This window comes from Brassica oleracea, chromosome C3, assembly GCF_000695525.1.
Source record: "Brassica oleracea var. oleracea cultivar TO1000 chromosome C3, BOL, whole genome shotgun sequence".
In the NCBI taxonomy this organism is placed as follows: domain Eukaryota; kingdom Viridiplantae; phylum Streptophyta; class Magnoliopsida; order Brassicales; family Brassicaceae; genus Brassica; species Brassica oleracea.
In genome coordinates this window covers 21833534-21849807 of record NC_027750.1, presented here as the reverse complement: position 1 = coordinate 21849807, position 16274 = coordinate 21833534, and the positions used below count along the sequence as shown (strand labels likewise).

Here is a 16274-nt window from a genome sequence, read left to right as displayed (position 1 = left end):
AAGAAGTTAAACTTAGATCTAGACGCAAATAATCAAAATCTCCTACTTATTAACCATTTTATCAACAAACAAAAAATTATCTTCGGTTGAAATCTATGAGAGCAGCTCGATTAACTTTGCAGAAAGAATCTAAAAGGTCGGAGCTCACCACTGGCAGCAACAAAGGAAACAGACCAAAAAAAGAGAAAAAAAAACAAGGCATTTGAGAATGCCTTTTATGTTGATTCAAATAGTAACGGAAGGAAACGGAGGGAGTATATATGGTGGTGGTGATGACCATATTCGAACCCAAGGCTTTGTGGTTTCCAACGTTAAGTGACCTACCACAAAGCTATGGTCACATTGGTCACTCAACTGCAGCCTCCAAATTTATTTAACCTTCGATAAATTTGTTTCTTAAACAAACAAATACAATGTGTTTAAGCCCAACAAAATATAAATAGTTTTACCATTATTACGAGAACGGTGAATGTGGCGGAACAGTATTACCGTGATTGCTGAAAACAGGAAGAGATAAAAAAAGCAAGGAAACAGAGAAGACAAAGCATCACTTAAACGACAACATTTCTAATGGGTGAAATAATTGGAATTTCAGATGGCTTCGAGAGCTTGAAGAACGTCAGCTTTGACATCTTCAAAGTCTTCAACTCCAAAGCTGAAACGTACCAAATTGTCTTTGATTCCATACTTGAGCCTCTCCTCCGGTGCCAGATCCCTATCATATCAAAAACAAACACCACAAGATGAATTAGTAAAACCACAAGATTGATAGATTTCGTCAAAAAAGACGTGAAAAGCATATACATACCAGTAAGACATGATGGCCGGTTGGTCCACGATGCTTTCGCAGCCACCAAAAGATGGTGCGATGTAAGGAATCTTGAGAGAGTCCACAAACTTTATCGTTCTTTCAATGTCTCCATCAATCTACCATACAAAGATATAATATCACCGTTCCATTTAGAGGATCATTCTTCTATTTAGTTAGAGTAGAGTGTGATTGATCGTTTACCTCGAAACTGACTACACCTCCAAAACCAGTCATTTGTCGCTTGGCAATGTGATGCTCGGGATGATTTGCAAGGCCTGGATAGTATACATGACTCACCTGCAATAACCAAAATGCATCCATTTTTTACAGTGTCACGTCAAATTTACTGGAAAAAGGGGTAAGAACACAGAAAGAGTTATTGCATATACCTTAGGATGTGCCTCTAAAATTTCGGCCATCCTTGAGGCAGTTGAATTCTGTTGCTGTACACGAAGATGCATTGTCTTCATGCCTCGGATGATTAGGTACGCTGCGTTCTGTTTAACACACGGATCTTGTGAGATTCATGATATAAAGTGCATAAATAAGAGAAATTCAAGAGAGGTTCAGGTGTTTCACCGGGTTAAGTGTGCCTCCCATCACATGATGCAGATTGCGAATTTCTGAAACCACCTTCAGTGGGCCACAGATGCATCCACCAAGAACCTAAGTCAAGGAGAGAAACAGTCTTTGTTAACAAAGTGTACAGCCAAAGAGAGCTCTTAATCTATTTATGTCTTGCAACAGTTTGTACACTCACATCGTTGTGTCCTCCGATGTACTTTGTAAGAGAGTGCACGACAAGATCAGCACCAAAAGCAAGGGCTTTCTGATTCAGAGGTGTTGCAAAGGTGCCATCGATGCAAACAAGAGTTCCCCTTTTGTGGCATATTTCTGAAACTAGCTCAATGTCGACACACCTAAGGAATGGGTTTGTCGGTGACTCAGTGAAGAACAGAGAAACCTGTTAGACCAGTAGAACGAAGCTGTCAGACATACACTCTTTTGATTTCAACTCTAAGAAAGTACAACAAGTGTAAGAGAACTGACTTGGTACTTATTCACAGCAGCTTCAAGACCCGCGATATCAGCAGGATCAATCACAGTGACCTGGACATAAAACAGGATGGTTAATCATTCAAGTTGAAATTCTATATCTTTCAGGAATCAGAGAAACTAGAATTGACACTGTAATTAAAAAACTGGGTTTCTGTGGGTTCTTACAGAGATCCCCATCTTGGGAAGAAAAGTCTCCATGAAGATTCTAGTCTTCCTGTAACAATCTGTAGTAGTCACAATGTGGCCACCAGCAGGAACCAAAGCCAAAATCATAACAGTGCTCGCACACATCCCAGAAGCCATAACCAAGGTTGATTCAGCACCTTCAAGTGCACTGCACAAAAATACATTAATCAAAAGCAATCATACATCGCATTCCTGGGGAGAAAACAAAAAAAAATAAAAAAGATCCAAGTGTTAAAGAGATTAGAACAATATAAAAACCTTATCTTATCCTCAAGAACGATAGTGGTAGGGTTTCCATAACGACCATACTCGAAACTGACACTCCGTTTCTCCTACAATAATTGAAAGAAAGAAAAAAAAAAGTCAATGATCTTGTCAAGAAAGATTTTTTCGCTATTAAGTTACTATATATTCCAGGAGACACCAACATAAACATAATAGATTAATAAAGCAACAGACTTGATCAAGGACATGAAAGGAACCTTGAAGTCAAGAAGCTCAGCAGTGTTCTTGAAATGGTAGGCAGACGTGTTGACCACAGGAGTGGTAATAGCATCGGTGACTATACCACGACCTAATCTTTCACCTATCATAAACCCCAACAAAAACTCAAAAATTATCAAAAATGAAATGAAAAAGGAGTGACATGGATCTATAGCTACGACGACGTACCAGCATGAACAGCGAGGCTCCCATCGGAGCTCAAAAATGAGGGTTTCGAATCCTTCAGCTGTACACTACCTATCTCCCTAATCCCCTCGGCCGCCGCAACCTCCTCGTCAACGCCATTCAGCGCCACGGGAGGAACGGCAGCCGCAGGGGCTGAGGCGGCGGCGGAAGCAGACGATGCTGCCGCCGCCGCCGAACCCGGAGGAGGGGTTGTTGGACCACTTGGCGGCGACGATCTGCGCGACGCCGATGTTGCTGCAGTTTCTGCGGGCTTTGATGCTCAGCTGGCGGACGAAATTGGGAGGAAACCTCAAGATCGTTGAGGACATGCGACCGCCGCAGGTGAACGGCGACGACATACCGGCGGTGGCGTTGAAACGGCGGCGAGATGATCCTCCGATGGGGGAGCCGACGAGATCTGGATCGGAACGGCATTGGAAGCTGGGGATGGAGAAGATCGTAGGGCACTGTAAGAAGCCAATCTGCTTGTCGTTTTGCGTTTCCGTGACTTTAGATTAACTTTTAACAAAATTTCAAATTAAACATCATTTTTAATAGTCGTACTAGATTTTCTTTTGATTATTTCTAATTTTACAAAAACAGAACACGTTTTGGTTGTTGCAGGCATTATCCATTTATCTATTTTTACAGAGGATAATTACCGTGCAAACTTATTTATTAGAATTTTAGAATGAGGTCTGAATGATCAATGATGTAAACATTTGATTTTTGTAAACTCTAATAATTTCAATCCAATTTCCTGTACAAAGGGCTTGCACCTCTAGTTGAATTGATAGCAAATGGACCACAAAAGTTTTTTTTTTTAAATGACAAATATCTTTATATATCTGAAAAGCCTATAAAATCATTCGTTTAAGTTATCCTCCATCCAATGAAGAAAGCACTAACAATGGAATTAAATGAAAACCAGGTGGTCCACTAAAGTCTATTAACTATAGTGTTGAATGATAGGTACTCTCTGTGTATTAGTATTTTGGTCTTCGAGTCACATTTTGATTTAGGTTTCCAAAAGACATACAAGTAAAAACCACACATTTGCTTAGGATGGGTATTCTTTGGGATAAAACATCATATAACAATTTCAATTGCACCTCAATTCGAAAGGAAAACAAAATAATTGACTTCACACGTTTGATTTTTGAATTATCCAACCATATGATTTAGGGTGGACAATATGATCAACGCAGTCTAAATTGTCCATTATGATCACCACTTCCATTTGATAAAGTAGTCGTTTTCTTTTTGTTTTTTGTTTTTTTTTTCTCTGAAAGTTTGATCAAGTGGTCTCTTAAGTCACAACCCACTTTGATTTTTTTTACTTTCTTATTTTCGATTTTAGGTCCAGAGACTTGAGGAACATAACTGAGAGAATGAAAACGTTACATATCCTGCAAATGACTGAAGATGATGTACTTTTATGAAGTTTTAAAAGTTAGGAGTCGCAAAATTGGAGTATATGTTAGCTTCCATATCTTATGCTTCAACGGGTTCAGTAAAGTTTGTCCATCTCACGGAAGACATGACATGAAGGAAGACCATCTAGTAAAAGTAAGAAGTTTATGAATGCCTCGGTTTTCTTGAATAGCAAAGCGCAATAGGTTATATAACCAATCTTGTTAAAATGGTGTTTATTAAAATAGCAAAGCACCAAAAAGGAACTCCGGCTTCAAACCAAAATGGTATTATGATTGTTTTGCAGACAAAATGTTATGTTCCTCGATAAAAAAAAAACCGAAAAATGTAACTGAAGGAGATATAGCTTATGAAGAAACAACAAACATTTGGAGAGGCGAGTCACTTGGGCTTCATCTTCTTATTTTGAATGGAGAGAAAGATGTTTGGTGCTTAGTGATGAGCCTTGGCTTCTGCTTTAATCTGTGAGTTCTTCTTAATCTGCATATGATAAAAAGCATTGGTTAATACTTAATACCACTCAGGAAAATTGACATCATAGTAAGAGATACAACTATGAACACAAGAGATCTTGTAGGCTTAAATTAAATATCAAAAGTCCACAGATAAAGTTGGAGAAATTGATTGGTCTCTAATCAATAAGGATTTTGAAACCAGACCTACTACACTCATCAATTTATTCTTCAAAAAGGTAACTGCTTACATTTGCATTTGCAGTAATAAACGAAGTTCAATCCATAAGAACACTAAGAGTAAAGATATAGTAGCATATGATCAATCAATGGAACATGAGATGCATTACTCAGCTTAATCATTGGACTTAGATAGTTCGGAAACAGATAACCCAAACAAAATCCATGCTTCTATTTAGACAGACTATACAATGAAAAAAACAATCAAAAACTTTCAAAGTATAAGTGAAGCTATTATATATGATCCGATCAATTGAAAAGCCAGAATCTTCAACTGTACCTTCAAAGCCTTGAGCTTGACGTTCCCGTAGATGAGACCCAGCCCGAAAGCTGAAGCACGGGCCACCTGATGATCGATTATAAAAGATAGATGACGGAACTCAAAACTATACAGCTCAAAGACGAGAGTCAAAGATACAGATCGAGAGAGAGAGAGAGAGAAAGGGATTGTTACCAGAGCAAGAGTGCTGGTACCGGAGTAAAGACCTGGAGGCGGCGTCATTGATCAGACTCTTAGTCTTAGCAGAGAAAAATAAACCCTAAACCCCCAAATCGATCGAAACTTCCGAAATCTCAGATTCGCGAGGAATGGAATGAAAGAACAGTGTGTTGTTCCCTTTTGTCTTTGTCTCCGTCTTCTCTAAAAGATAACCATTGGGCTCTAAGTGGGCCTAACCAATGGAATACATAAAGCCTATATTGAGAGCCTTGTTGCTATAATTTCGGTTTTGACAAATAAGTTAAAAAGTGTGATTCTTCCTTTTTTTTTTTATATGGTTACATTTGAGTAAGAAAACTAATAAAAAAGCGCCAATGTTGCTCTTGATTTTTGCGTGAATGAACAGCTTTTCAATGTACAAGTGCTGTTTGTGAATTAAAAGAAAAGGAAAAAAAAGACGTGATTAATTTGCTTTGGCTTTCTTCTTCATTAGCTGAGCCAACTCTGCTTTCTTCTGCTGTATCTTGAGCCTCAACGATTTAACAGTAGCAGACTCAGTAAAACTCCTTTTCTTTGTTCCCAACATGCCATCATCCTTAGTCGACAACTCTTCTTTCGACTTTGTCTCCTTTGCTTCCACTTGCTCGTGGCTCGTTGGATCCTCCTTTTGCTTCTGAGCTATTTGCTTAACAAAAGTGAAACTCCTGCCAAGAGTCAAACAAATTCATGTAAAAAAAATATATACTAGACATTTCTCAAATACACAAAAATCTGAAAGTATGCATCAACTTTTACCTTTTAAACCGTGGATTCGTAGGGTCTAGAGCATATTTATGATCAGAGATTGCAGATGCGAATCTCGAATCGTCATCAGGATCAGCCCAAGGTATCTTCTCATTGATCAGAGATTGCAGATGCGAATCTCGAATCATCATCAGGATCAGCCCAAGGTATCTTCTCATCTGCCATCTCTCTACCTTTCCCTTTAATAATATTATATAGCCTTTTAGACCTTTACTACCATCTCCACCATTCTCATCAACTCTAGTTCCGCTATGCGTCTTCTTTCCTCCGCTGCTACTTTCTTCTCTAAACCCTTCTCCTTCTTCTTATTGTCATCATCATCATATCATGCTTCTGTTTCATCCTCCTAGCTCTCTTCTTCTCCCGCATCTTCCTTAGTTGTGCATCCCAGACCGTTTCTGACTTCTATTCTTTCTTTTCACGAAATTTGTTACTCAGATCTTCTAACCCGGTATTGAACTGTACTACCATATCCAGGTCATTCTCCTTCTCCTCCTCTTCATCAGATTCAACATCTCCAGATTCCACCAAATCACGGTATGCTTTTTTTATTTTTTCCTTCTCATCATCATCATCATCATCAGATTCACTCTCATAAGATGCTAAAAACTCCTTCAGCTCAAGGTCTGCCAACTATGATTTGTGAAGATTTTATAAACAGTATCAGAACACAATAAACGACTGCAGCATCTATATATAAGAGATGCTTCTAAGCCAAATAACAAAAAACAAATTAAATAAATATAAAGCATAGAGACCTTATCAGGGCTGAATTTCTGGTTTAAGGTCTTGACGCGGTGCGGCTCATCTACATCCCAAGAAACAGTTACCTTACTCATCTGCAGTGCTTGGCTTTGTGAATCCAAAGCTTGATAATTAGCTGGTGCCTGTATACATTTTTAAGAAGAAAAAACTTATATAGATCACAATGAAACCAACAAGATAGAAAGTAGAGCAGCAGCAAATACAACCTCGGTGGCAATATCACGAGGTGGATGAATGAAGTCCATGGAATCGGGAATAAATCTCAAATCGAGCTTGATAGAGGATCTTACTAACTCAGTTCCGTCACATGAATTGTACAACAAGTTTGCAGTAGCACTAGAATCACATTCCGCAACAGCAAAGTAGTACCTGAAACAACAGAGCAATAGTAGTAACTGTGAGTTTTAGTAATAGTAGTCCCCTCCCCCCTTGGACATATAGGCCGATTAACAACTTTGTTGAGATTGAACCTTGATTAATTCCTCCAAGAGAATGAAGAAGTGGAAGCAAGAGATAGCTTACCACCCAAGGAAGAAGAAGAAAGCTTGGCGTGCAAGAAACGGAGGAACAAGAAGATGGACAACATGAAGTCCAAGTAAGTTGGGTTGTGTAACTAGAAGTTACACAGCAAGAAGAATAATAGTAACTAGTTAGTTGGTAAGCTAACTAAGTTAAGGTGGAGTTGTTTGAGTTGGTAAGAGTTGTTAGGAGTGTTGGTGACTAAAGCAAGTTGCTAGTAAGCCACATACCTAGAAGTAAGGTGTAAGTGGGAGTTGTTGAGCCTAGAGTTGCAAGTAAGCATGTGTGTAGTAGTTAGAGTAAAACTACTATAAGTTTGTATGTGTGTTGTTGTAAAAGGTATCCAAGTCTAATAAGAAAAAGAGTTGGAGAAAGAAAGATGTAGACAACTAAAGCTTACTCTCTTCTCTCTACAAGAAACCAAACGTGTAAGAGAGTAAAGAGAGTATGAGCGTGCTTGTGTGTTATGATGATACACAAGTAACAACAGAGAGTGAGTGAAAAGTAAACAAAGAGAGTGAACAAAACAGAGAGAAGCTGACCGTGAGTGATGAAGAGTGAGAGAGGCCAAGCCAAAATGTCAACAAACTTACTTAAATTTACTTTTTTCGTATTCACACATATTCTCTCATTGATGACGTCCTCATCTTCCTTCTTGTTGTCTCCACCACCAATAGGAATAGCAGGACCATGGAATTCCTCATGTTTTCATTCGCTCAAGTTCAAACTCTGTAGGATAGACCGCAACACACAATAAGCGCCCATCTTTCTTGAGGACAGAATTCAAAACTACGTACAAGTCTGTAGCCTAAGTAACAAGCAAGATGGCAGCTATAAGAACAACATCAACTCTTTTGACTATAAGAAAAAAACGAACAAGCGCTGCCTATTGAGCATAAAGCTAAAAACTGTGAGTATATCCATTCCCAAACAAAATAGTTCCATGACCATAGCAAAGAGATAAAGCAAAAAAAAGAAAGAAAGAGAGAACTGATTAAAAATTGTCTACCACTTTAGAGTGATATGCAGTTTTAGGGGTTTTTTACACCTAGAGAAGGACTCGTCCGTAATTAATAATTTCGCCAATATGTTTGGGCTTTCAAAAGCCCATTAAATCAAATATTGATATCCAAGGCACCCAATAGGCCCAAACAACAGTAAATTAAAAGCACAACACTTGTCAATACTAACACCCGCAAGATATGAGCGTGCTGTTCACGCACAAATTTCCCCTAGTATTTCAGAAGTTGGTGACGTAAACGGCGCGTGAGAATTTCCTCGACCACAATATCAATATCGGTCTATCTCTGTCTTCACGCTAATTCTGTGTTCTTTCTTTCATCATCTCCGTCTCTTTCGGTTGATTCGCTTGACACTTTCCTGATCTATCTATCTATCTTTACCTTAAAATCAGTAATCAGTGTAAGCTTAAAAGGGTCACTCTGATCCACCACTAATATCAATTTGTTCGTGCGTTGATTTTCAATTTGTTTGGGTGAATAGTACTTATTACTACTTTGATCGATTGGCCATCTGAGCCTGTTGCTTTCATCCATGCACTAATTTCAAATCACAATCTATTCTTCTTACTCTGTTTCTTCTCTGCTTATATACACAAAACCGGCCCTTTTTGTTTCGTATCTTTGAATCTGTATAATTCTTTGAATTTTGATTCAAGAATCTGGTGTTATGTTTGTTCTTTGACTTAGGTATCTGAGGTTTGTGTTAGAGATGTATCCCTGTGGTTACGTTGCTGAAGTCACCAACTTGTCTCCTCGAGCCACTGAGAAAGATGTTCAGAGTTTCTTCTCTCATTGTGGAATCGTCGAGCTCGTCGAGATCACTGGGTAATTGACAATTATTTATCTCTATATTATTACTAGTTTCTTGGATTCTTGTTTTAATGTCTCTGCATGGACTGACTTCAGATGCCAAGGAGATGATGCGTTAACGGCTTATGTAACGTTCAGAGATGCGTATGCTCTAGATATGGCCTTGTTACTTACCGTAAGTCCTTGGCTTTTCCCTGATTGAGAATGACCCTCTCCGAGCATTGATATCAATGTTGTTCCCAGGGAGCTACGATCGTTGATCAAACCGTGTGGATATCCATGTACGGTGTCTATCTACACGAATCTAACAATCTCACACGAGAAGGAGATTATACTTTAACGGTAAATAAAACAGAACCAACTTAGATTACTTTGTCATTTAAAGATTCAAAACGTTTCTTTGTTTTTGTGACTGTAAAGGTGACTCAAAGCCACGCGGACGCATTTGCTTCATCGCCTGGAGAAGCAGTAACCATTGCTCAACAAGTCGTCAAGACAATGATATCTAAAGGCTACGTCCTAAGCAAAGATGCCATCGGTAAAGCCAAAGCTTTGGACGAGTCTCAGGGATTCTCAAGCTTGGTAGCCAACAAATTGGCTGAGATCGGTCGTTACACTGGCCTCACACAGAACATTCAGTCGAGCATGGAAGTCGTGAGATCAGCGGACGACAAGTATCATTTCTCGGATTTCACAAAATCCGCGGTTCTTGTCACGGGAACGGCTGCTGTGGCTGCAGCCACCATTACCGGTAAAGTGGCTGCTTCTGCCGCGACCACTGTTGTCAACAGTCGATACTTCGCTAATGGGGCTTTATGGTTCTCAGATGCTTTGGGCCGGGCTGCAAAAGCGGCGGCCCATATGGGTGGTGGTGGGAGCAGTTGATCATGTATTGTGTCATAATATGAACTAAAGTTTAAACTTTTAAGCCATGAAGATGTTGGGAATAAAAGAACATAAATGTATAATTACTACCATTACATGATTTTCCCTGTATGTTATATGAGAAATTGTAAGAGTTTATACATGAAGGGGAACATATATGAGTAAATATATATCCGCCTAAGCTTATTTTTTATTAGAAAGATGGGTCCTAGAAACCTCCCTAACTTGATCTTTTAATTCTCCACAAGAGACTCCAGATTTGTTTGTTAATGATTTCCAAATTTGAAAACAGCAAATTAAGCATTTGATCATCACTAGGTAGTAACTTCGCAATCTAGATATATATATATATATATATCAGTGAAATATATCATTGGTGGAGGTAATTTGAATATACATGTATGTATTATATTTGATCCGACCACGGACGCAGCCGCAGGATTGAGATTGGAGATGGCGTTTCCTCAAAATGGTTTTATGTTCCAACAACTCCATGAAGACAGTAGTCATGATCAACTCCCTTCTTGTCCTCCTAATCATCTCTTCAATGGTTCTAATCTCTCACTTTCTATCTCCATTGATACATAGTTAAAGTCGTACATAAATTTTGTTGTCTATATAGGAGGAGGAAACTACATGATGAACAGATCATGTCGTTAATGAACGTGCAAGAGGATCATCAATCTGTTGATGAGGAGAATTTATCAGCTGGAACCAGAGAGGAAGATAAAACTAGCTTAAAGCATTGGGGATGCATGCAACCAAGGCAGATTGCGGTTTGGTTTCAAAACAGGAGAGCTAGGTGGAAGACTAGACAGCTCGAGAGAGACTATGATTCACTTAATAAACAGTTTCTTAAATTCCCACAATGATTATCTTCTTGCACACAACAAGAAACTCCTTGGTGAGGCATGTAATATACAATCCTGGATCCGCCACTGTGTATCCATGTCACCAGATCTAGATATTGGCATGTGGAATAATCGATTTCTCAAATATTCGACGTGCATATAAATATTTAGTGAAGTTCACTTGATTATATAGAGATGGATAAAATAATTAGAGCATCTTTAACGCGGTATTATAACGCGTTTATTAAGGAGTGGACCCCGCGTTTTTGATAAACACAAGTTTCATAAGTTGCGAAATAAAGAACGGTTTCGGTCCATTTCTTACACTATTTTGCGGACCCACGACACGTGGCAGTCCGCGATTGATTCTATTTTTATTTTTTTTGTTTTAATCAGATTAAAAAAAAAAAATTAGAAACCCAAAACGGATATCACCCGATAATCATGCTCTTATAGATTAGTTCTTATGTGTGAAAATATGTTCTCATTCTGTAACTAATACAGTGTGTTAATAACTTCCTTTTTTTTGGTCAAAACAATGTGTTAATAACTAGTTAACCAAATATTAGCACAGAGATAAATTATAATATATACTCCATCTGTTTCTAAATATATAATGTTTAGTTAAAAACACACATATTAAAAAAAAAATTGTCTAGAAAACAACATTAAAACTATAAATTAATGATATTCAACCAATTACAAAATAGATTATTAAATATGATTGGTTGCACAGTTTTTAATAAAGTGAAAGTTACCTAGAAAAATGAAAACATCTTATATATTGAAACATTAAAATTCTTTAAAACATCTTACATTTAGAAACAGATGGAGTACTAGACTTTGATCTGCGCGAGTATTTAATTTATGTTTGTATTTAATGATATATTTGTAAATGTAGTTGTGTATGTAAATGTAAATGTAAATTATATTTGTACTTAATTTTATATTTTAGCATTTTAGCGTAAAACGTATCATGATATTGGGTATTATATAAAAAATCTAACCATGTCTAAGATATAGCAAACAAATTTTTTAAATAAAAAATATGAAAATGAACAATTATGAATTAGCATGTTATTTATAAATGATATATTAACTATAATATTTGTAAGAAAATAAAATGATCGTTAAACTTCTATCAAATTGGGAACATATAAAAAATCAAGATTTAAATTTGTAAGAAAATAAAATGAAAATATATTTTTTTTTTTGTCATCGACTTTTACAGACTCATATTGACTCTGTAAACCAAACTGGGTGATCTACATCCATATGAACAACATACGACAACTGCATCCTAGCTTGACGGGCTAGACTATCCGCCATAGTGTTTAGCGTTCGTGGAATATGGATGATGTCTGATCTTGTGAAACTCTCCTTCAGGATCTTGTAATCGTCCAAATAATCTGTAAAAGCTGGTCATTTTTCTGGTTCCGAAACCATCTTCACCAATTGAGAACAATCCGTTGCAAATATGACCTGAAATTGACGTAGGTTCCTCATACATTCCATTGCCCAGAGTAGCGCTTCCATCTCCGCATGAAGAGGAGAGAGACTAGCCCGAACATTCCTCGCCCCCAATAAACCATTAAAACCCACTAGTGTACTAAGCCATCCTTGCCCTGAAAAGATATCCTTATCTTTCCAAGAACCATCTATAAAACACCATCTACCCGGAATTCTCGGCAAAGACGTAACCATAGGTCGTGGTTCTGTTCTCTGCTCGTTTAAAACCTGGGTCTCCGCCCATAATTTAGATTCTGTTTCTGCCAACTTGAGTGTATCCATAGGGTCAATATCCAAATTACTAAACACTTTGTTATTACGCTCTTTCCATATGTACCATAAAATCCAGGCAAACTGATTATCCTCCATTTGTGGTAAAACTCTCCAAAAGAGATGATCTATATTTGTGAAAAGCGACTTTGTTGGAAAAACATATGGGTTCGACGGTATCTTCGAAAGAGCCCAAACCTGAAGCATTGGAGGACATTAAAAAAAAACATGATTTATCGATTCCTCATCTGCTCCACACCTGGCACAACAGATATCTCCTTTAATCTCTCTCCCTTGTAAATTTTTCCTAACTGCTATACTTTCTGACACGAGCTGCCAGAGGAAATGTTTTAACTTTGGTGGACATTTTATTTTCCAGCAGTAAGCCTTTAAGACATTAACCGTGGGCCCAAGCATAGAGAGTGGTCGTGCCCTATCTGGGTAAATCCTCTCCACCTGATATCCCGATTTAACTGTATATTTTCCATTTTTGGTAAAATGCCATCCATCCCGATCTACTCAGTGGTAGACTTTCTATAAGTTTTGCATCATGTGGTTCCACCAAAGCCCGAATTGCCTGAGAATTCCAAGTACGCGAAGTGGAGTTAATGAGTGAGTCCACTGTGAGGTCCGGATATAAATTATGTTGATTTTTATTAGCTGGTCTCGGGCGAGTGGTTGGGAGCCAAGGATCATTCCATACAGATATAGAAGAGCCTGTTCCCACCCTTTTGATTAGTCCTTTGCTTACCAGAGATCTAGCAGAGACAATACTCCGCCATCCATAGGATGGAGAATATGAGCGAATCGGTTCCAGGGGTGAAGCATTCCTGTGGTACCGACCTTTAAAAACTCTGGCAAATAACGAGTTTGGTTTCTCTATGAGACGCCAAAGCTGTTTGCCAAGCATCGCTGTATTAAAATCAGTGATGTCTTTAAACCCCAAACCCCCTTCTTCCTTATCAAGACATACTTTATCCCACGATTTCCAATGCAAGCCCCTAGTACTTCCCCCTAGACTCCACCAGAATTGTGCTACCGCACTCGTCAACTTCTTTGCAGTTGCCTTAGGTAGTCGATAACATGACATCACATGATTAGGTTGAGCTGTGACCACTGATTTAATAATCACCTCTTTTCCTTCTTTTGTGAAAAACCGAAAAGCCCATCCGGTAACTCTACAATTTAATCTCTCATGTACAAAGCTGAAAACTTGTATCTTAGATCCCCCCAAATTTTCAGGCAGCCTCAGATAAGAACCCATTCCGCCTAAATTTTAAATCCCCAGAATATCCCGTAATTCCTGTCTGGTCACTTCCTCAATCTCATGTCCAAATTGAATTGATGACTTATCGAAATTTATAAGCTGACCAGATACATGTTCATATTCCGTTAAAATCCTAAGAATGGTTCGACATTCTTCTTTTTGAGCTTTACAAAAGAAAAGACTGTCATCCGCAAAAAGCAAATGAGATATTGATGGACATGCTCTTGCCACCTTCATTCCCGTTAACTGTTTCTCTGCCTCTGCCTTTCGTATATTTGCGATCAAAGCCTCTGTGCAAAGAATAAATAAGTAGGGAGACAGAGGATCCCCCTGACGTAATCCTCTATGTGGAACAATGAGACCGCGCGGTTGTCCATTTAGTAGAACCCGATATTGAACTGAGGTTATACATTCCATCATTAACTTGATCCAGTGAGAATCAAAACCCATCTTTCGAAGTAAAGCCTTAATAAAATCCCATTCCACTCTATCATATGCCTTACTCATATCCGTTTTTATTGCCATATACTTTCCTTTGCATGCTTTATTAGTTCGCAGCCCATGAAACATTTCCTGCGCTATAAGAATATTATCTGAAATCAACCGTCCAGCTACAAATGCCGATTGAGTTTCTGAGATGAGCCTGGGGAGATATAATTTCAATCTCTGGCATAATACCTTTGAAATAATCTTGTATCCCACATTACAAAGACTTATTGGTCTCAATTCCGTCATCCTTGTAGGTCTCTCAGTTTTTGGAATCATACATATATTAGTAATATTTAATCTAGCATCCATTTCTCCGGAAACCAAAAAATCGTTCACTAGCTCCACCAAATCTGCCTTAATAATGTGCCAGGAGTGTTGGAAAAATAATGATGTCATACCGTCCGGTCCAAGTGCCTTTTCTGGGTGCATCATAAAAAGAGCCTCCTTAACCTCCTCCTCCGTAGCTATTCTCAACAATCGTTGATTTATTTGAGGGGTGATAGTCAAAGGAATTTCCATCAGAAAATCATCAAACTCCGATGGTGAAGAAGAGGTAAATAAATCCTCAAAATAACTAACAGCCACCCTTTCTACCCCATATTCCTCGGTAATCCAATTCCCATATGTATCATGTAACCCAACAATCCTGTTACGTATCCGTCGCTGTTTTGTCAAAGCATGATAGAATTTTGTGTTGAGATCTCCAGATGAGTGCCACATATTCCTACTTTTCTGATGCCAATACTCTTCTTCATCCCTATAAGCCTCTTGTAATTTTCTAGACACTTCCATTATATCTTCTTGAGTCCTTGTGTTATCTGTCTGAACATCCTCCAGAGCTTGCTGTAATCATTTATTTTTTCTTTTCCATAAAGTGGATTGTTTTTCCGCCATTTAGCAATTTCATGACGACAATTACTAATTTTTGCCACAAAACTCTTCCATGTACCCTCAGTTCTATCTTCCCTAGAATCCGACCATCCCATTGATATTGCTTCCATGAAACCATCTCTTCCAACTCATCTCTTATCAAATCGAAATTGCCCTTTTCTTCTAGTAATTTTATCTTCTAAATAAGCTACAACTGGTCGATGATCCGATGCCACCATTTTTAAATATTCTGTATAAGAGCATGGAAATAAAGTATGCCATTCTTCATTTGCCAAAGCACGATCCAGCCGACACTGAACCATCACTGCCCCTTTCCCTTTTCCTCTTCTCCCTTGCCATGACATTTTATTACCCCTCGCCGGAAATTCCAGTAACCCACTATTTCTGATCATATTATTAAAAGGAATAAAAGAATCCGCATTTCTTAAAGCTCCTCCATCTTTTTCATGGTTTCCTGTGATCTCATTTAGATCTCCAATAACGAACCATGGTTCAGATCGTGAAATTCCATATCTAGTTAAGCGCTCCCATACATGGTCCCTCATTTGTTGATTTGGATCTCCATACACAAAAGTGATATAAGCCGTTTTCCCCATGACCTCTGTTTCCACATCTATCATCCGGTTACTAGAATATAGCACTTTAACTTGATACTCATTGTTATAATAAAGTGCTAATCCACCACTTATTCCGGTTGGATCCACTGTGACCAAATTATCGAAACCCAAATGGGCCTGAAAATTCTGAACAAACTCTTTCTCTTGTTTCGTTTCTGATAAAAAAAGAAAATCAGGTTTATGCTTATGTCTTATTTCCCGTAAATAACTTATTGTCCATTTGCTACCCATTCCTCTACAGTTCCAACTTAGTACTCTCATTAAAAAACGAATTTTATATGCTTC

General features: G+C 38.2%; 2 protein-coding genes and 2 pseudogenes across 4 annotated transcripts; 1 reads left to right on the top strand and 3 right to left on the bottom strand.

Moving 5' to 3' along the window:
* Positions 1-431: 431 nt before the first annotated feature.
* On the bottom strand, positions 432-3360 carry LOC106330108 (annotated as a pseudogene). Its single transcript, XR_001267884.1, has 12 exons — positions 3321-3360; positions 2729-3233; positions 2539-2642; positions 2315-2388; positions 2036-2204; positions 1862-1921; positions 1572-1775; positions 1391-1477; positions 1201-1308; positions 1013-1108; positions 809-927; positions 432-715 (listed from the first exon to the last, which is right to left on the bottom strand). The product of XR_001267884.1 is annotated as a cystathionine gamma-synthase 1, chloroplastic-like (transcript).
* Positions 3361-4357: 997 nt separating this feature from the next.
* Positions 4358-5501, bottom strand: LOC106332388. The gene is made up of 3 exons (XM_013770855.1): positions 5306-5501; positions 5132-5197; positions 4358-4639 (listed from the first exon to the last, which is right to left on the bottom strand). Exons 1-3 carry the CDS (start codon positions 5351-5353, stop codon positions 4592-4594), a joined length of 162 nt encoding a protein of 53 aa, XP_013626309.1. The 5' UTR covers positions 5354-5501; the 3' UTR covers positions 4358-4591.
* Positions 5502-5679: 178 nt separating this feature from the next.
* Positions 5680-8143, bottom strand: LOC106330107 (annotated as a pseudogene).
* A 531-nt stretch (positions 8144-8674) lies between these two features.
* On the top strand, positions 8675-10263 carry LOC106328981 (binding partner of ACD11 1). 2 transcript variants are annotated; one of them, XM_013767537.1, is made up of 5 exons: positions 8675-8800; positions 9088-9225; positions 9307-9385; positions 9454-9552; positions 9631-10263. In XM_013767537.1, exons 2-5 carry the CDS (start codon positions 9110-9112, stop codon positions 10093-10095), a joined length of 759 nt encoding a protein of 252 aa, XP_013622991.1. In that variant the 5' UTR covers positions 8675-8800; positions 9088-9109; the 3' UTR covers positions 10096-10263. The 2 variants fall into 2 exon arrangements, with proteins under 2 accessions (XP_013622991.1, XP_013622992.1); XM_013767538.1 differs by lacking the exon at positions 8675-8800 and adding an exon at positions 8805-8873.
* The last annotated feature ends 6011 nt before the right edge of the window (positions 10264-16274 follow it).